Source organism: Leptonychotes weddellii, chromosome 1, assembly GCF_054177405.1.
Source record: "Leptonychotes weddellii isolate Sample4059 chromosome 1, ASM5417740v2, whole genome shotgun sequence".
Lineage (NCBI taxonomy): Eukaryota > Metazoa > Chordata > Mammalia > Carnivora > Phocidae > Leptonychotes > Leptonychotes weddellii.
In genome coordinates this window covers 70,844,360-70,863,845 of record NC_138369.1, presented here as the reverse complement: position 1 = coordinate 70,863,845, position 19,486 = coordinate 70,844,360, and the positions used below count along the sequence as shown (strand labels likewise).

Sequence of the window (19,486 nt, the reverse complement as noted above, 5' to 3'; positions counted from 1 at the left end):
TACGGGAAAAACTTCATGACATTGGATTTGGCAATGATTTCTTGGGTATAACAATCAAAAGCAAAGATGAGGAAAAATTGATAAACTGGACTTAATCAAAATTAATAACTTTTGTGCATCAAAGGATACTCCAACAATAAAAAGCCAACCCACATAATGGGGGAAAACATTTGCAAATCACATATCTGATAAGGGATTAATATCTAGAACGTTTAAGGAACTCCTAAGATCCAACAACAAAAACAACCCAATTCAAAAACAGGCATAGGACTTGAACAGACATTTTTCTGAAGGTACACAAACGGACAATAAGCATATGAAAAGACGCTTAACATCATTAATCATTAATGTAATGCAAGTCAATATACCACAATGAGATGCCACTTCACACCAATAGGATAGGTATTGTGGAAAAAACGCACAAAAGTATTAGCAAGGATATGGAAAAATTGGAACCCCTATGCATTGCTGGTGGGAATATAAAATGGTGTAGCCACTCTAGAACACAGTATGTTCGTTCATCAAAATATAGAATTACCATATAATCAACAATTCTACTTCTGGGTATATATTTAAAAATTAAAAGCAGGAACTCAAATAGATCTTTGTATTAGCATATAGATAAAAAGTGGAAACAACCCAGATGTCCACTGAGAGATAAACAAAATCTGCTACATATACCCAATGGAATACTACTCAGTATTCTAGCACTTGAATACTTGAAAAAGGAATGAAATTCTGTTAGGTGCAGACATGGATAAGTGAAATAAGCCAGACACAAAAGGACAAGTACTGTACGATTCCATTTATATGAGGTACCTGGAATAGTCAAATTCATAGAGACAGAAAGTAGAATAGTTACTAGGGTATGGGGGGGTGGGTAAATGGGGAGTTACTATTTAATGGGTACAGGATTTCAGTTTGGGATGATGAAAAAGTTCTGCAGATGGATAATGGTGATGGTGATGGACAATGTGAATGTATGTAATGCTACTGAACTATACACTTAAAAATGATCAAAATGATAAGTATTTTACCACTAAACTACAAACCAAAAAATGTGACTATACAGTACCCAGCCTATTGCTTGACAAATAAACCAATAGAAAGAAACTTCAGTGTCAAAGACAGCAGATAGATTAATCAATGAATAGTGCTGGGACAATGGGCTATTCTCCGGAAAATGAAATAAAATCAGATCCCCATTTGACAAAATACCAAACGGTTTAAAGACCCAAGTGAAAAAGAAAAACTACAAATTTTAGAGAAAAACCTTAAGGGAAAAGGTGATAGAGGACATCAATATTTAAAATTCCTGAATATCAAAAAAACATAAGGTAAAAATAAAGTAGAAACAGATAGTTATAGCACATGTAAATAAAGACAAGGAATACTATCTAGGATATATAAAGAGCCCATTCTATTAAGAAAAAGACACGCTAGCTAAAAAGTGGGCAAAGTACACAATAAGCAATTCATAAAAGGAATGAGTGACCAATAAACATTTGAATTCTCATAAGTAATGAACTCAAATGAGATAAAATAAATAATTAAAACAAAGAGAAACCATTTCACATTCATTGCCATAGGTAATTTCAATGTCCAATAATACCAAGTGATAGTGTGTGGGAAAACTGGAACTTACATGTTGCTGACAGGAGAGTTATACACTTCTTGTGTCAGGAAAATTGGTACAACCACTTTAGAGAGTAACTCCCCTTCTAGGTATCAACTCCACGGAAACTTATTCACATGTGTGCAAGAATGTAGAATATTCACCGCAGCACTAACTTGTAATAATGAAAAAAGTGGAAGCAAATTATCTCTCAAAAGAATAAGTCTAGTTTATTTATATAATAAAATACTGTACAACGATGAAAATAATCTACATCTGCCAACACGGATAAATCTCAAAAATAATGGTGAGTTAAAACTTGGTTGCACGAAAATATATACAATATAACATTCACGTAAAATGTTAAAATATAAAACAGTTCTTAACAGTGTATGGATAAATGCTACAGCAAGAATACAGAAATATTAAAAATACAATCACCCAATAGAGAGCTTTCTGTGGTGATGGAAATATTCTTTATCTGCATTGACCCCAACATGGTAACCACTAATTAGGGAACTATCCTGAAAGTCCAAGACATAACAACTTGTGATTTTGCTGAGGTATCACTGAACAATGTACACACACTGCCTGGTATTCAGAGCTAGTCACTTACCTAGTCCCTGAGCCTAAGCAACCATTAATTCTTTAATAATGATCTCACATTTTATTTGAAATTTTAAATACAACAGTGGTATAAGGGATTCACGAACAACTTAGGGTATACCCTACTATGCATGCCAAGGATTTATTTTATTCAAATGTTATATAAAGAGTTTCAAAAGATCCTTGGCCTGTCCAAAAATCATTCATTCTAGTATTTTCCACTTAAGGGAAAAATAAAGGCAGCAGAAGCTTATAATTAAAACATCTTAATTTGATTACTCATTTCTAAAATTTTTGCAGAAGATACATTCTGAGTAAAACTAAGGGTTTTAGGCAGTTTAAGAAATAGGGCTTAAGTCCAGTTATTTATATTTAAAAGAAAAAATAAACCAAATTTATTAATGGTATAAAAAAAAGAATCACATTTGAAGTACAGTTTTGAAGAAATTTCCGTGATCTAGAGTTCGGTCAAAGAATATTCCATGGCAACAGTTCAACCCTATTGTGTACTATCTTAGAGATTCTCCCTTGGAGAGATAGAAGGAAGTGTAATAGGATGAATTTAAACAGCATCCAACAAACACTTCACTGTATTTGCTTCATACTTTTTTTTTTAGAACTGCGTCTGGAATCCTTTTTCTGTTTGAAAATCGGAGAATTCAAGAAACACAAATCTGTAAAAGGGTCTCCTCTTCTCAGTTTCCTATAAGGGTAAAAAGAACTCTTAAGCATAATTATAAACATCCCAATACTAATTCACTCTTCAATATAAACTTATTGTAAAATATGCCAGTGCTAATATTCCCACTTCAGTTTTTAATCAAAATTTTATATTTCAACAAGACTCATTCTTGAACAAAGCTCCAAACCTTACTCCCCCCACATGTATCATTAGAGGTGGGGTCCCACAAATCAAATACTTACGAAGCGAGTGTGGGTTCCTTATAGTTCATACTGACTGCGCACCTGCGCTTAGGCAGCAACACTGCTGGGCTTTCTTTCTTTTTTGGAGAAAGAGAAAGTTTTCTGATTTTCACCTCAGGATATAAGGGGACATTGGTGATATCCTTCAGGCTACAATGAGGTGAGCGGTGAGTTTTAGGTAGTGCACCTATAAAAACAACTTTTACTGAATATGGTTCCAAATGAAAGAAAAAAAAAAACCACAGGAACTAAAATTGTGTGCAATTACACATCCTAAACATGTACAAATCCAGCATTTTATAATATATTTTTTTTAAACCATTCATTTTTTCATCCCAGATAACACTGAAATATTACTGTGGATGTGAAGAACTGATACAACAAGTTACTAAAACTTAAAATTCTTTTAAAAAAAATTACAATTCTTTAACGATAACGTGGGCATAATGAATTACTTTCAATTATGGAATTGCATTTTAGTTCCACCTTCCTCTGTAGAATCATCAAGGCCTCCATCTTTTTCAATACCAAAATTTATCAAGTGGCTTCCTACAGTCTTAAGCCACTTAGGGGCGCCTGGGTGGCTCAGGTGTTAAGCGTCTGCCTTCGGCTCAGGTCATGATCCCAGGGTCCTGGGATCGAGCCCCGCATCGGGCTCCTTGCTCAGCGGGAAGCCTGCTTCTCCCTCTCCCACTCCCCCTGCTTGTGTTCCCTCTCTCGCTGTCTCGCTCTGTCAAATAAATAAATAAAATCTTAAAAAAAAAAGCCACTTAAACTCACTTTAATAAATGAGAATTCTACACCATAGCCTCTGTGGAGACTAGCAGGAAAGGGGTTCACTCTGGTAAAGCTAATGTGTTAAAAAAGTTACCCAATGTTTTTCCTATCATAGGCATCCAAGTTATTCTACTTTGGAGCTAGATCTGTACTGAGTGACAGGTACTCAGCACACAGAAGGACACTATAAGACAATCTCTTCACACAGCTTTAAAAAGGCAAATTGTTTTTCGTAGTCAAACTATAACTGTAAAATGCCTATATTTAGCAACCAGGGTTATCTAGGTTTCAAATACTGTCTTTTTTTGTCCCCACAGAAGTACACTGTACTATACTAATTATTCCAACTTTTAGTTTGGAAAATATGGCTAAGCAACATCCGATCAGTTGCTATATTCTGGAACAGTACTTCTCAAAATTTATATATATATACAAATTCCCCAGGGAACTTGTTAAAAAGATGCAGATTCTGATTCAAGGGTATGGCCTCAGATTCTGCATTTTTAAGAGGTTTCACGTAATAGTGATGCTGATAATCTGGGGATTAAACTCTGACACTATATTAGAGTGTAATTTTTTTTTTTTTAAACTTACTGTGTAAAATTTCAAGGATACACAAATACAGAGAAAACAATAATAATGAAACCCCAGTTACCTAGCTTCAATAATTACCAACATTTTGCCGGTCTTGTTTGATTTTGTAACATTATTATAGCATATTTAAAAAACCACGCATTTGTATACTACCACTGCCTAACTGGTTGACCTTGGAAAGTCATTTAAATTTTTTAGGTTTTAAGTTTCCTTATAAATAATACAAACATGGTAATACCTACACTTCATAGAGTTTTTCTTTTTCTTTTTTTTTTTTTTTAAGGTTTTAATTTGACAGAGAGAGAGAGAGAGAGCACAAGCAGGGGGAGAGGGAGAAGCAGGCTCCGGGCTGAGCAGGGAGTCCACTGCGGGGCTCGATCCCAGGACCCTGAGATCATGACCTGAGCCGAAGGCAGACGCTTAACTGACTGAGACACCAAGGTGCCCCTTCATAGAGTTTTTCTGAGTATCAAATGAAATAGCATGACAATGTTTTAGGAATGCTACAACCTGACCAAACAAATTAGTTTATCCACACTAAATTTTCCAGATGAGAATCTTTGTGGGCAGATGCAGGCTCTATCATCAACTTTTGAACCATGCCTACTTTTGATCTAATAAAAGCAAGATTTTTCTAAGTCACAGTTTTTAGGTGTCTTACAAATGTCTTAGAGAAGAATACTAAGCCTATCAACCGAGGAAAAAGTTTGGTCTAGCCACCTTTCATTACCTAGAATGAATCAATTTATAATCATGGTTCCTGTCAAACTGAATATGAAGCAAAGCCATTAAAATGACAGGTCACTGGATTCAAATTTGATTTCATTTTCAAGGGCCTGTTTCAGGTGAGTGTATAAAAGATATTTTAATTCAACCTAACTCCACCAAAAAGTTTTTCCTTATGTTGGAAGGCTTCATTTACTAAAAATAAAAATGCTTTCTCTGTAAAAAGTAGTATTTATTTTTAAAGAAGATTTAAATTAGCTTAAAGTAGGTCAGAGCCATACAATTGTGATTTACATCCCAGGCCCCCATTGTTTAATCAGAACTTCCCCTAGAGACAGATGGCAAGTCTCTAATCTCCCCCAGAGAAACAGATGGTAAGTATAGCATATAAGCATCAGGAGTGATCATTTATTATAAACATTAAAAATGCAGGCAAACAAGTAGATCACTTACTTATAGGAGTTTTTGTAAGCTTAGAATCCTCCATCTCTTTTTCATCCCTGTATTTTAGTGCTCTCTTAGGTCGAGACCTGGCGACTGGGCTCCTATCTGATTCACTGGAGAGATCTTGACTGTACTTGCAAGTGGGCAAATAGAGGTCATCAGAATCATCTCCTGAACCACTTGATTCATAGACGCTCACTTCAAATTCATTGTTGTTTTCTTCTCTGTTAGAATCATTGCTCATTTTTTGTCGGAAAGGAGTGAGATGAATACCCTCTTCCAAGTTAAAATTGTAAGCATCACTGGAAATGACAGATTCATCCAACTTTTTTTTGGAAACAGTTTTTTTGTTTTCACTTTTGCTCCCTTTATACTTTGATACAGATTTTGATTTTCTCCTTCTGTTAGTTTTTCTTTTCTCTTCTCCTCTTCTTCCTTGTGCACCTCTGTGCTTATTTTCAGTTTGTTCAAATTTATATTCTAAAATGTTTTCTTTTGTTTTAGCAGGTCTTCCTGGGTCAATCAGCTTTGGTGATAAGTTAATTTGATCCTTATTCCATTGACAAACACTTTGTTCTACGTTTTCTGTTATGTGCATGTTTACTAGTGGGTCTACACATCTTTCAGATTCAAAGGGCTGCACTGAGAAATGACTGATTTCAAAATCATCCAAGGTATTGAACTGACATAGATTGTTGAGACGTTTCTTTAAACTCCGACGGACAGATACAGTTCTAGGTAAGACATTATCAGCAGATTTATCTTCATCTGAATCCAAATCAAATCCCAGTCTATCTTGAGAAATAGGTATTTGCTCTGAGAATTTAAAAAATAAATGAGAAAAATAGTTTTACTTTATGAAAACTTTAATTTCAGCAATCTTAGAACTCAAAATTAAAAATGGAATAAATGAAAAGTCATTCTGTAGTTTCTCCACATTGGCTCTAAGTAAATACAAATCTGGGGAACTTAATACTGCCATCTATTTATTTGGCAATGATCAATTGATGGCTTCTATCTGACTTGTGAAAGACTCTTATATAACCTTCGAAAATATTCTAACTGGGGGTTTTCTGTGTCCCCGATTTAAAGGTTTCAAGAAAAACTAGTAGGCTATATGTATCTATGTGTATGGGATTCAGTGGAAAAGAACCTCATATTTTAAAGTAGTACAAGTACACTTGAGAAAGTGGGAGCTAAGGTGTTCTTTGAAAATGAGTAAGATTGGGATAATTGCAAAGTCCTTCAGGTAAGAAATATAATCTGTATTTTTAGGAAAAGTGAGGATATTTGGTTCTACTTATTCAAATGCTATCGCTTCTTCAAAGCTTAGTTCAAGTAGAAAGGATTGATATTTGAGAACAGGGACATGTCAATTTAGAAGTGGAAAGAATGGCATGGCTTTGGAGGTCAGCTTTGAGTTTAAACACTAGCTTTTACCATTCGGGCCACTTCTTCTAAGATACTTTACTTCTTTGAGTCTATATAAAATGGGACCAACTGTACCTACAGTCCAAGGTTGTTGTGAGGGTCAAGTGACAGAATGTATGTAAAATGGCTAACACAGAGCTTGGCACATGGTAGGGCTCAGTAAATTGCAGCCGTTTATAGCTGATTATAGATTTGGCAAAATAAATGGAAGTATTTTAAAACTGTTATTATTCCGTATAAAATAAACAGATTTGCTTTGAGCAGAAGAATGCCAGATGAGCAAATTAAAAAGTTAAAAAAATACTAGAGAAATTTGTTACTTGTTCACAAAGATCTCATCTTCCCCTTAATAGTATTTTTAGATTTTCGCTTGAATTACCTTCTATTTGGAATGATTCTCCTTGTCCTGGAAGGTGAGCTTCCTGAAGAGGAACTTGTCTAGCCAATGAAAAATAGAAATTTATTTAACAATTTTATAATAAAAACAAATTTAAGATTTTCTTAAGATTAAAATTTTCTCTTTAGTATCATTTCATAATTCTATTTTAAATCAGTGTATCTGTTCAGTTTCAAAGAAAAAAAACCCATTTATGCTGATTATATGGAGGCTGGTTTGTTATGACTGACATTCAACTCCCACTGGAAGAACTACCTTATCAATGAAGACATGCCATAACTCATAATTTCATTTACCTGGAGAAACAGCCAATCAGTATTGACTTATAAAATCTATTATAGAAATGGAATCTGATTACTCTTTATCAGCCTGCTTCATCATTAGCTGAGCTATGATCTTTTTTCTCTTTTCTTGGTAGTTTATGTTTTTATGATGCCTAACTACTGACCCCTCTAAAGTTAATCCTATTTATTTTTAAAAATCTTGTCCCCCTTTGGCTCATGAAACAATTTTCTTTATGCTTTAATACTATGACTGGCTGTTTCACCCTAATTTTATTCTTTATTCCCTATAGAGAATTTTTCCCTCTAGACATTGAAAATTAAATACAGGTTTAGGTAAGTTATGGTAACTAATTAACAATTTCAGGAATCTTATAGAAAGTCAATTACCCCATCTTACTTTTTGACCATTACATAAATATTTTGTCAGATCTTACAGTTCAACTATTTTCAACTATTCGTGATTAAAATTAATATGGGGATAGAAAGCATCTTAGTGATTACTTTTGTGAAGAGAAGGGCATAGACTTGAAAGGGATAGGAGGAGATGGCTTATGGCAATGGTTCTAATTGGGGATAATTATATGGATACGTGGCACTGTCTGGAGACATTTTTGCTTCTCATAACTGGGGGAGGGAAGTGCCACTGACATTTAGTGGTAGAGGCCAAGGATGCTGCTAAATGTCCCACAATGCTTAGGATAACCCTCCACAACAAAGGATGATCTGGCCTAAAATGTCAATAATGCTGAAACTAAGAAAGCCCAGCTAGAGTGACAACAGTGCTCTATATCATAATTGAGATTTTGGTTCCACAGGTGTATACATTAGTCAAACTCATTAAACTGTGTAATTAAGATCTGTGCATTTTACTATATATAATTATATCTCAATAATTCATAAGCAAAGTATACTTGATCTAACAGAAGGGGAGGAGGGTATATGGGGGTCTGACTATATTTAGGAATGAACTGGATTAGCAAGACAGGGTGAAAGCTGTGTTAAACATGATGTTTTATTATATTTCATTTCTAAACCAGACTATTTGTAGTACTGGCAAAATACCGTCATTTGAATAACCAATCCTTAGAATAAAAACATGATATAAGAAAAATATAACTGAAGAAATTCAGTTATATTTAAATAACTAGCTTATTCCTAGACATCAGAAAAGTAAACATAAGAAAGTTTTGGCTTGGCTAAATGTAACAATATCAATGTATCATTTTTTTTTAAATACATTTTTAGAAGAGAAAACATCAGACTCCAAACACAAGAATCTGTATTATGCAAATTTTCTTTCGTAAATGCATCACAGAATTAAATCTTTCTTGATATTAGTAATCATAATAATGAAAATTTTTTATTATTTTTATTAAAATATAATATTTGTTTCAGGGGTACAGGTCTGTGATTCATCAGTCTTACACAATTCACAGCGCTCACCATAGCACATACCCTCTCCAATGTCCATCACCCAGCCACCCCTTCCCTCCCACCCCCCAATAATGAAATTTGATACTAACTTCACAAATAAATCCCCAGAGTTGTTGTCACTGTTGGAGTCCATTCCAGAGGGACATATTTCCTGGTTCTGTTAATATATTAAAACAAAACGGTGGTACAATTGAAATATTCATAACAAAGCATTCATTTATTTAACAATAAAAACATGTGCGCGCTCTATATGGTGTCAGGCTCTGTTCTAGAAACTAGATCTATAGCAGCTTAAAAATAGATTTAAGTCCAACCCTCATAAAGCTTAATTCTAGTGTAGGGAGAGAAAAATTTAAAATGAAGGGAAAGAGATATATAAATAATTATTTCAGATATTGATAAAGTATTATGAAGGAAATACTCAGAGCTGAAGTGACAGAGTACTTGAGGTTGGAGGGTTCTCTTAGATAGGGTGACTTTCATCTGAAATCTAAAGAATGCAGAGGAACCAGCCATTGAAAGAGCAGGGAAAGAAAAAGTGGTAGAAACAGCAAATACAAAAGTCATGGTGTAGGAAAAACCTTGCTGTGTTTAGAAAAGAAAGGCCATTGTGGCTGGAGTCATCTATGACCTGTCTCATAGTGAGAACAGTAGGGCATGTGCACACAGAGGCCTCATAATGTGGGGCCTTGGGAGTCCATGAGTTTGGATTTTAGTCTAAGTGTGATGGGAAGTCACGTTAAATGTTAAGCAGGAAAGTAAAATGATCTAAGTTTTAAGAAGATCAGTCTGGCCACTGTGTGAAACATGGATTGAAAGGGGCCAAGAGCAGGAGTTAGGAAGTCATTGTAGTAAATCTAGCAAGACATTCATATTAGCTAGGACTCGAGTCCTATGGCTCAGAGGTAAAGCCCAGTGGAAGGTGTTAAGTGAACAAAGTGTGCTGAGATTGAATAGGGGTGGAGGTGGGGACAGTGAGGGAGAGGGAAGCCTCTTTGGTTTTGACTTGAGCAAATGGATAGGTTGTTTTATGAGATGAGTAAGACTCACAGAGGCAGAAGTATACAGTATCTTTGGGAGAGGGAAAATAAAGAGTTGTACTTTGTACAAAATATGTTTGAGATCCTTTATAAGTATTTAAGTAGATATATCAAAAAGTAGTTGTGTGTGTGTGTTGAGCTATAAATTTGGAAGTCATCAGCAGACAGATAGTATTTAAAGCTGTGGGAGGGGGATAAGATAAGATGGGTCTAGGACAATGGACATTTGAAAGTAAAGAAGAAGCGAGCAAAGGAGGCTGACTTGGAACAGTCAGAAAGGTAGGACAACCAGGAGAGTATGATAGTAAGAAAGCTGAGAGATCAAAGTATGTTGTTTATTACTTCAAGGTCAAGAAGAAAGAGAAGTGGCCACTAAAAATGGGGGTTGTGGGCACCTGGCACAGTGACCATAGAACGATGGGGATAAAAGCCAGGTAAGAGTAAGTTCAAATGTAAATGGAAGCTGAGGAAGTGAAGACAGTAAGTGCACTGTTCTCTCTGCTAAAGTTCTGCTGTGAAGGGAAGCAGAGAAATGAGTAGAGGGATGTGAAACCAGGAGAGGTTTCATTTATTTTCTTTTCCTCTTAAGGGAAGAGATACTAAAGCACATTTGTATGAATGACTCAGCCAAGAGGGAAATACGTGTTGAAAGAGCACAAACTTTTAGGAGCAAAGTCCTAGAGATGAGAAAAAGGGAATCTGATGCACAGGGGAGGTCTCAGCCTTCCATAGGAGCAGAGGCACTTCTGCCACTGTGACAGGAGGAAAGATGAAGAACAGCAAAGACACAGGCAGATTTGTAGATTTGTATCAGGAAGGTGAAGGCTCCAGACAGATTCCTTAGAGATCACTCTAATTCAGTTCAGTTGTTTTTTTGAATTTGATGCACATAAAAGATGCTGACATTACGATAGGTTAAAACTGTTCAAGAGAAACAAAACTACTAGAAATTTAATCCTGTTAAAAGTCTTCAATTTATTTTCAGTATAGCTAATGTTCTAAATTTAAGTAGTAGTATTACTGAAGGTAAATAAAGGAGAATATTTAACTACAGAATAATATAATTTATTTTTATTTGTTTTTATTTTTTTAGACTTTTTTTTTTTAAAGATTTTATTTATTTGACAGAGACACAGCGAGAGAGAGAACACAAGCAGGGGGAGTGGGAGAGGGAGAACAGGCCTCCCGCAGAGCAGGGAGCCCGACGTGGGGCTCGATCCCAGGACTCTGGGATCACGACCTGAGCCGAAGGCAGACGCTTAACGACTGAGCCACCCAGGCGCCCCTAGACTTTTTTTTTAAAGATTTATTTACTTATTTGAGAGAGAGAGAGAGCACAAGAGAGGGGAGGGTCAGAGGGAGAAGCAGACTCCCCGCTGAGCAGAGAGCCCAACGCAGGACTCAATCCCACAACACTGAGCTCATGACCTGAGTTGAAGGCAGACGCTTAACCGACTGAGCCACCCAGGCATCCCCAGAATAATATAATTTAATAACAAGTTACTAAAAAGATTCATTATAAAATTTAGGGAAGAAAAGGCTATTAGAAATTACTTTGTGATTAATCCCTATAAACTAACTATTGTCAGGCAAGAAAAACATTCTTCTTATTAAAACATTTTAAGCTTTTCCATCACTGATAAATTGACTTGATGAGCATGGAAGCACGAGTATAGAAATGATGGTTGAGAGTGACACATGTAGCAAGTATATGGCAGAAAACGAACTGATGTTTTAAATGCTAAGAACACTTTTGCCCAGCAACTAATAATATGTTTTAATAAATACTCAAAAATCATTGATAAATGTCAAAAGGCCTGCAATAATAGAATTCTTCCCACTGTTTTTGTGATTATCTTATCAGGTACTCATTTTTCACTATTCTATATATGATTCCATCAAAAACTTAGGAAAGGGAAAAGGAAGATTCAAATATCTTTGGAGGGATTTTTTTTTTTTCCTGACTAGTTGACTAAACAAGGAAAAGAAAAAAAATTAGGAAAGATTATATTCTGAAGGAAAAAAAAACCCTTTTAAAAATAATCTAACCCTCACATGAAGGAAATTATATCAAATCTTTATAGACAATTCTCTGCTACACTGTATATGCATGTATTGCATATATATGCATATGTACATTCCCTGTATCATACACAGAAAAAAATATGTAATCATCTTAGGTGCAGGGAAGCAAGAACTCTTTCATTGACTCCCCCTGTCAGCAGAGAGGTGACTTTATTCCTTTCCTGAGTCTATATCCCCTAATCACTATGGTCTGGCTTTCTTCTCTGGTTTCCTGGCCCAAGTGCCAACACAACTGTCTTCACCAGCATAGCAAACAGATGGCCAACCAGGAAGAAAGTAAACTGTTTCTGTTAATACCCAGTTAATGTGTAGTTTTCCTTATTTAACCAACTCATAGTAAAAATGACTCTTCAAAAAGGGCTTAAATACCCCCCTCCCAAATCAAGGTATTTCTTATAAAACCTTACTAAATGTAACAAAACTACATAGAAAAGGTAAGATTTATACCACTGATTAAAACTTCTGGACTAGCCTGCATCAAGTACCACTTTTAGACCTTTAGCTATCTTTGATTCACTTAGCTGAACAGTCGAAGGGACCAGCAGTGCAACAGGCTAAACTAGTTCTTCTGTACCTTGTCTTGCTACCTGCTTTCAGTTATACAAGCTCGAGCCTCAACCATGTATGTGCTTGAAGTTTTCTTAACTGGTGAGAGATGTTTTAATCAATTCACTGATAACAGAGCTATGAGTAATTAATTTAAATAACATAATTGATCTAAATTGCCAATTCATGGCTGTCACATTTTTTCCTCAGAAATTCACCATTTGTAATAAAAATACCTGAGCAGTTTCTTCTGTTTGTTGTGCAGTTAGTTTTTCTTTCAATGCGTATAGCTGACATGTGAGGTAGTAACATTCTTTTCTCAGTTGGAGGATGATATCTTGGGCTTCTCTCACTTTGGATTTTTCATTTTGCAAAGCTAAAACTAACATTCTGTTGTTGTCTTGGTAGTTTTTTAGCAGTGTAGAAGTGTTGGCTAAAAGAGGATAAAATTTTTTTTATTATGTATTAAATCTAAACTTAAAAAGTGATGCAAAAGCACATGAAAATCTCTTACAGATTATCTGGCATGGTGCAGTTATAAAAGACTTTCGTTTGCCAATCTCTGCCAAATTTTTATTCCTTTTCTCTTTCATCCGTTTCTTTATGTCTTCAAGACTGTCTTGAAAGGACTTTTTAAGGCACCTTTCCTTGGCCATCTTCTGCCTGGGAATTTAAAACAATAAAAAGTAAGTTTTCTAAGAGAGAATATCATCAAATATAAAACAAGATTGAAAACACAGGTTGTTCACAGAGAATGGATTAAATAGACGTAGTAACTGTAGAGTTAGCTTAAAGAAGATGGCTAACCTAGTAATAACTTAGATTTTGCAGCTTTTAAATCTCATTAATATTTTGGCATAATATTAGCCTCTTCAGGTACTTTATAAGCAAGGTTAATAAGTATGCATTTCAACCCAAAGACTCTGTAATATGCCACTATTTATTCTTTAACAAATACTCACTGGGGGCTTACTATATACTAGGCATTATGGGAAATACTTAATATTATATTTTGATGTTATTATTATTTATGTTTCCTACAATGTTTATGACTAACATTTAGTGTTTTAGTGTTTACTAGACTTACAGCATTAGTTCAGAGGTAATCATATATGTGGGCTTTGTTTTCCAGTTCTGCTCTATATTATTAATTTATCAGATTAGGTCACTTGATTAACTCTTTCTTCCACACTCTTTTAAGCCAATACTTAAAATATAGCACATACTCTCAAGAAAGTCAAGGTGATCTTCAGAGGTTTAATTAAACTATGTAGCACTATATACAATTTTAATAGGCTACTATAACAATTATAGAGCTAGAAAGAATAGGTATTGAGGCAGGGGAACATGCCAGTTTTCTCAAAGTTATTTTTAAAACTCAGGTCTGCTAGCTCCTAGTAAGTCATGAATATAGCAAACAACACATTAAATAATGATTGTTCTACATAGTTAAAAGTAGCAAAACAAGTGCTGATAGTGTCTTATGCTACTGAGTGTATTAATACATAAATACACTCAAATCTTTCAATGCAGCAAATCAGATTTGCTTCAATATTCTGCTACTAAGCATATCAAACTACTTTTCATGAATATCTTTTACCCTAGATTGCACTTTGCAGATCTTAAAATTGCAAAAATAATTCTTGTTTCCTACAACTACATATACACTACAAAAGATACCTCCATCTCCTCTAAGTTAGTCAAATATTTTACTCAATCTTACATTTTCTTGAGTATTTTCTCCAGGCCTTACTTATTTTCCTCTAAACATTGGGGGTGTTAAATATAGATATTGTAAATCTCATTATTTTCTCTCTGACAGTGTAGATACAACATATACTGAGATGTTTCTAGTAGAGCAGGCACAACTATTTTTTTTTAAAGCACTAATGTTAAGTGAGTTGTATAAGACAATGTATCACAATGGAATTTTTGAAGTTCGAACTGGAGATGTTTGAGAGCCATACAGATTAAGTAACTGATCAAGTTAGTTTAGCAAAGCCTTACCTAAAAAACTGTTATTACCTTTAACCAACTTAAAATCACAAAAGAAATCTGCCATATCAGAAGTTCCCTGTCTAGGCCGATGGTATTAACAGGGGGTGTGGTGGGGGGAGCGAATGAAAACAGGTCAGTGTGGGATTAGAGTCCGTGTGTATTCAGGTAAAGGGTCTGGATTCAGACGAACCTGGAATATTTGATCTCCGTCATAATTCTTTCATCATTCCTGCTGCTGAAGCAGCGAGGTAGGACACTGATCAGTGCTAGCTTCTCCAGGATAACCGAAGAAGCAAACAAGGTCAACGGTATCGCGCTGCACAAAGAACAGCTGCCAGTTTGTGTGCCCTTACATTAAGCCTGGCTTTTAACTACTGTAAATGCTTTTACGCATCACTTAATCCACAAAATTCTGCAAGGCATGAGGTTAGGGTACCCCAGTAGTTAACAGAAGAGGAAATTGGAGCGTCGGAAAGCCCAAGTCGGGTGGATGAACACAGAAAGGCACCGGATCAATCCCACGCCACAGCCTGAGCTTCTGGACACCGAACTTGGAACGACAGAGACACCCCTGAAAATAGAGGAACAGGGACCACAACACCCCTGTTCCACGCCTGAAAAACCTGTGCTCTCCTCTTTCTCGGAGGGTTCAGGTAAAGTCGGGGGGGGGGGGCGGTTGCCGGAAGAGGGCCCGGAAACCCTCCTCCCACAGGCACGTCCAGAACAGTACCTTGGCCACCACTTCTGCCGCAGCTGTCGCCCTTCTCCTTACATTCCAAGGTTCCGCGAGGCGGTCCGACCGGTGTATCCCGCGCTTCGGACCCTCCGGGGCTAGGTTCTGTCTACTGTCGCCCGCCGGCTAACACGGCCACATTCGAAATTCTCCGCCGCGCTCACCCATTGGCTGGCTGACAGGTGGTCACGTGAGGCGACGGCGCTGCGAAGGACGCATCAGAGTCCCGCCCTACCGGGTACCTCACGTGACTCACTCCGAGCATTCACATCCGGGCGTCTACTGCTCCCCGGTCCCGGGAGGGCGGAGTCACTAGTCTGCGCGGTGACCTGCCGCCACTTTTTTGCTCAGAGTCGTTGGCTTTTAGGGGTGGAGCCGCTGCGAGATCTTTAAGGGTGCGTATTTTAGGGCATTCAAAAGCTTCCTGTTACTTTAGTCTAGCAGCTTCCCGTCTTTGAGATTGTACTCGTGGGCTCCCTCTTGTGAGAAGAGTCTCCTTGATTGTTTGCCCACTCAAGCAGTCGACCTGCTGCACAGAGGCATCTGGTAGGGCCATTAAAGCCAAAATAGGAAGCACATTTTGGATTAACGGGATATTAGGGAAGTTCCAGATATCTGAAATATTCAGCTCCAGTTTCTTTGTCTGGCTACCTCTGGCTCTTTAACCCTCGGGAAATGGCACTGGCATCCACACAGCTACTGACCTAGAAGTCCGGGAAATTTTCCTTACTGTTTTTTTATTCTCCCTCACCCTTTCCATGCCCTGTCAGTCACCCAGTCCTGTCAGTTCTACCTTTTAAGTATTTTTTTCACGTCCAAACCCCACTATTTTCCATACAGCCAAATACCTAATCTCTTTCTATGGACTGTGTACCAGTACCTACTCTGACCGCAGACTCCACTCCCTTATGTTCTTCGTAGAGTGATATTTTGACAAAGCAAATATGATTGAGTATGAAGCACTTATATGACTCCCCACTGCATTTAAGATGGGGAGTTCAAACTCCTAAAGATGTTTGGTCTTTAAAGAGCCCTGTGTTTTCTAGTTTCACCTCTTCTGAATTTTCTTTCATTTCCTTGTAATTCATCTTGCTACTTTTGCCCATGCTGTTTTTTTTTTTTTTTAAGATTTTATTTATTTGAGAGAGAGAGAGACAGACAGTGACAGAGATAGCAAGAGAGCACAAGCAGGGAGGAGAGGGAGAAGCAGGCTCCCGCCCAGCAGGGAGCTGGATGTGGGACTCCATCCCAGGACCTCCAGATCATGACCCCAGCCGAAGGCAGACGCTCAACTCACTGAGCCACCCAGGCGCCCCTGCCCATGCTGTTTTGTTAAGAGCAGTCTTTCCTCCCCCTGGGCCCACTTAGTCTTATTCATGCTGCAGGTCTCATTGTAGAGGTGAATTATCTGTCCCCAAAGCCCCCTTAATAGCTTGCTTTGTACATCCTGGTGCCGTGCATGCACTTTTCCTTTGGTACCCCGTGTAGCAGTGACTTGTCATTCATTGCCTATTTATTCAACTTGCATAAAGCTAGGAACTATATATGTCTGTTTATAGTTAAGTATTCAGCATCTGTTGGGGCGCCTGGGTGGCTCAGATGGTTAAGCGTCTGCCTTGGGCTCAGGTCATGATCCTAGGGTCCTGGGATCGAGCCCCGCATGGGCTCCCTGCTTGGCGGGGAGCCTGCTTCTCCCTCTCCCTCTACTGTTCCCCCTACTTGTGCTCTCTCGCTCTCTCTGTCAAATAAATGAAATCTTAAAAAAAAAAAAAGTATTCAGCATCCATTTAGCAATTTGCTATTAGTAGATATTCACTGGGACAAAAGAAGAATAAGTAAATGAAACCTAAGCAGTTGTTTTGAATTTAGGCATCAATTCATCATGAAGGTTTTTTTTTTTTTTTTAAGATAACTAACATTCACATCCTTATCCTTGTCTAGGCCTCACCTCACGCCTTCTTGGCTTGAGTGGAAGAGATTAGAACATCTGTTTTTAGCCAACAACTTGTTCTCCCAGTGTTACGAGCCAGGTCACTTCCATTAGTTTACTACTCTGGGCAATGTGGCTTATATGTGCAGAAGCATCAAGAAGAAAGGATCAGGGCAGACATGCTGTGCAGGCTTGGCGGTAGGTGGCCACGGCTACTGCCTGCGCTGCAGCTCAGGGCCTTGGGCCTGCTGCTTGCGCCAACCTCAACAGGCGGCATTAATCAGTCTGCTCTGCTGGTGTGGGTGGTGGCGTCAGTCTCTGCAGTTGGCTCAGGTGGCCCTGGCAGCGGTTAGGGGCCCTGGCCACCTTGGCACATGTGCAGGGCGCGTTGGAGTTGCTACTCGGTGTGCATACTGCCATAGGTCTGCCCTGGTGGACCTGCATTGGCCTCACCACTGTGGCCCAACACTGCGTAGTCACATGCCTACCACACGACATCCTGGCTAAGGTGGAAAATTTGCAGCCAGAAAAAAAAAAAAAAACATTGCAAGGCATCTTAACCAAGAAGTTGCAGTTCGTACAAATCAGTTGAGGTGGTCCAAAAGATTTGCTAGGCTCACTTATCTAAAGAATATGTGGAGGCTTGGGGCACCTGGGTGGCTTAGTTGGTTAAGCCGAGGACTCTTGATTTTGACCATGTCAGGGTTGTGAGACAGAGCCCCAGCCTCGGGCTCCATGCTGAGCGGGTTGAGCCTGCTTGGGATTCTCTCTCTCCCTCTATCTCTGCCCACCCCCACCCCACCCTCATTGCACTCTCCATCTCTTAAAAAAAAAAAAAAAGAATATGCGGAGGCTTTTTTCAGAGCTGTACGTTCGGGATAACTGCCACCCTTTGAAAGCCACTGTGTTGGTCTGGATTCAGTTTCTGTTGTGGATCTTCATGTCTGTTACTCTCCAGAATTTTAGCAGAGGGGCAACACATACAGAAGCAGGGATTTCCATTCAGGAACCACTTAGCTTACTGATGGGGTCCTGTAGTTTCCTGACCACTTGGGTTCTGCCTATCTCCGCTGGTGTCATCAGTTTATTAAAGTGGAGATTTTTGCTCTGCAAAAAATTGGAATGTCTCATTTTCAGACATATGTTGCATACTTTGTGCGGTATCAGTGTTTATGATTCCACCTGCTGTGACAGTACCTTCATTGATTGTCTTCCACTGGTTATGCTCAAGCTTCACCGGCCTTTCATAGACTTACTGCTGTGTTCTAGGTTTTGCCAAGTTTGCTGAATGCTGGTGACCAAGTCACCAGATTCAGATATTCCTTATAAGGACCTCTTCACTGCCTTTTACACTAAGTTCATTTAAAGAAAATGACATGCTTTTCAATAATTTCAAAACAATTGCCAAGTGTTACTATCACAATATATTTAGGCTTAGAAATTCAGATGTGATTTAATTTGTTTTTATTTAAAATCATGAATTGTGTGAAGTACTATGGTTAAGATATAATCCAAATATATTTGACAACACTTAAAATCTTTTAAGTGCTAGAAATGTATGCTTAATTCTATCCTAAAGGGACACTGGGTGGCTCAGTCAGTTAAGCGTCTGCCTTTGGCTCAGGTCATGATCCCAGGGTCCTAGGATCGAGTCCTGCAAAGGGCTCCTTGCTCGGTGGGGAGCCTGCTTCTCCCTCTGCTTGCCATTCCCCCTGCTGGTGTGCTCTTTCTCTCTCTCTCTCTGACAAATAAATAAAATCTTAAAAAAAAAAAAATTGTATCCTAAAAACACAACAGTAGAATCAAAGTGTCTAATTCTGCTTATAAAATTACTAGAGGCACCAGAACTTTGGAAAACAGGATTAAATACTGGATGATGTCAAATTATACTGACCAGTCTCATACATTAAAGCTTTATAAAG

General features: G+C 37.8%; 1 protein-coding gene and 1 pseudogene across 1 annotated transcript; one reads left to right on the top strand and one right to left on the bottom strand.

The window, feature by feature from the left end:
* Positions 1 to 195: 195 nt before the first annotated feature.
* SGO1 (shugoshin 1) lies at positions 196 to 15,840 on the bottom strand. Its single transcript, XM_081825817.1, has 8 exons — positions 15,632 to 15,840; positions 13,418 to 13,566; positions 13,140 to 13,336; positions 9,322 to 9,389; positions 7,497 to 7,555; positions 5,696 to 6,502; positions 3,146 to 3,332; positions 196 to 2,924 (listed from the first exon to the last, which is right to left on the bottom strand). Exons 2-8 carry the CDS (start codon positions 13,557 to 13,559, stop codon positions 2,807 to 2,809), a joined length of 1,578 nt encoding a protein of 525 aa, XP_081681943.1. The 5' UTR covers positions 13,560 to 13,566; positions 15,632 to 15,840; the 3' UTR covers positions 196 to 2,806.
* Positions 15,841 to 18,408: 2,568 nt separating this feature from the next.
* LOC102732166 (cytochrome c oxidase assembly protein COX18, mitochondrial pseudogene) lies at positions 18,409 to 18,939 on the top strand (annotated as a pseudogene).
* The last annotated feature ends 547 nt before the right edge of the window (positions 18,940 to 19,486 follow it).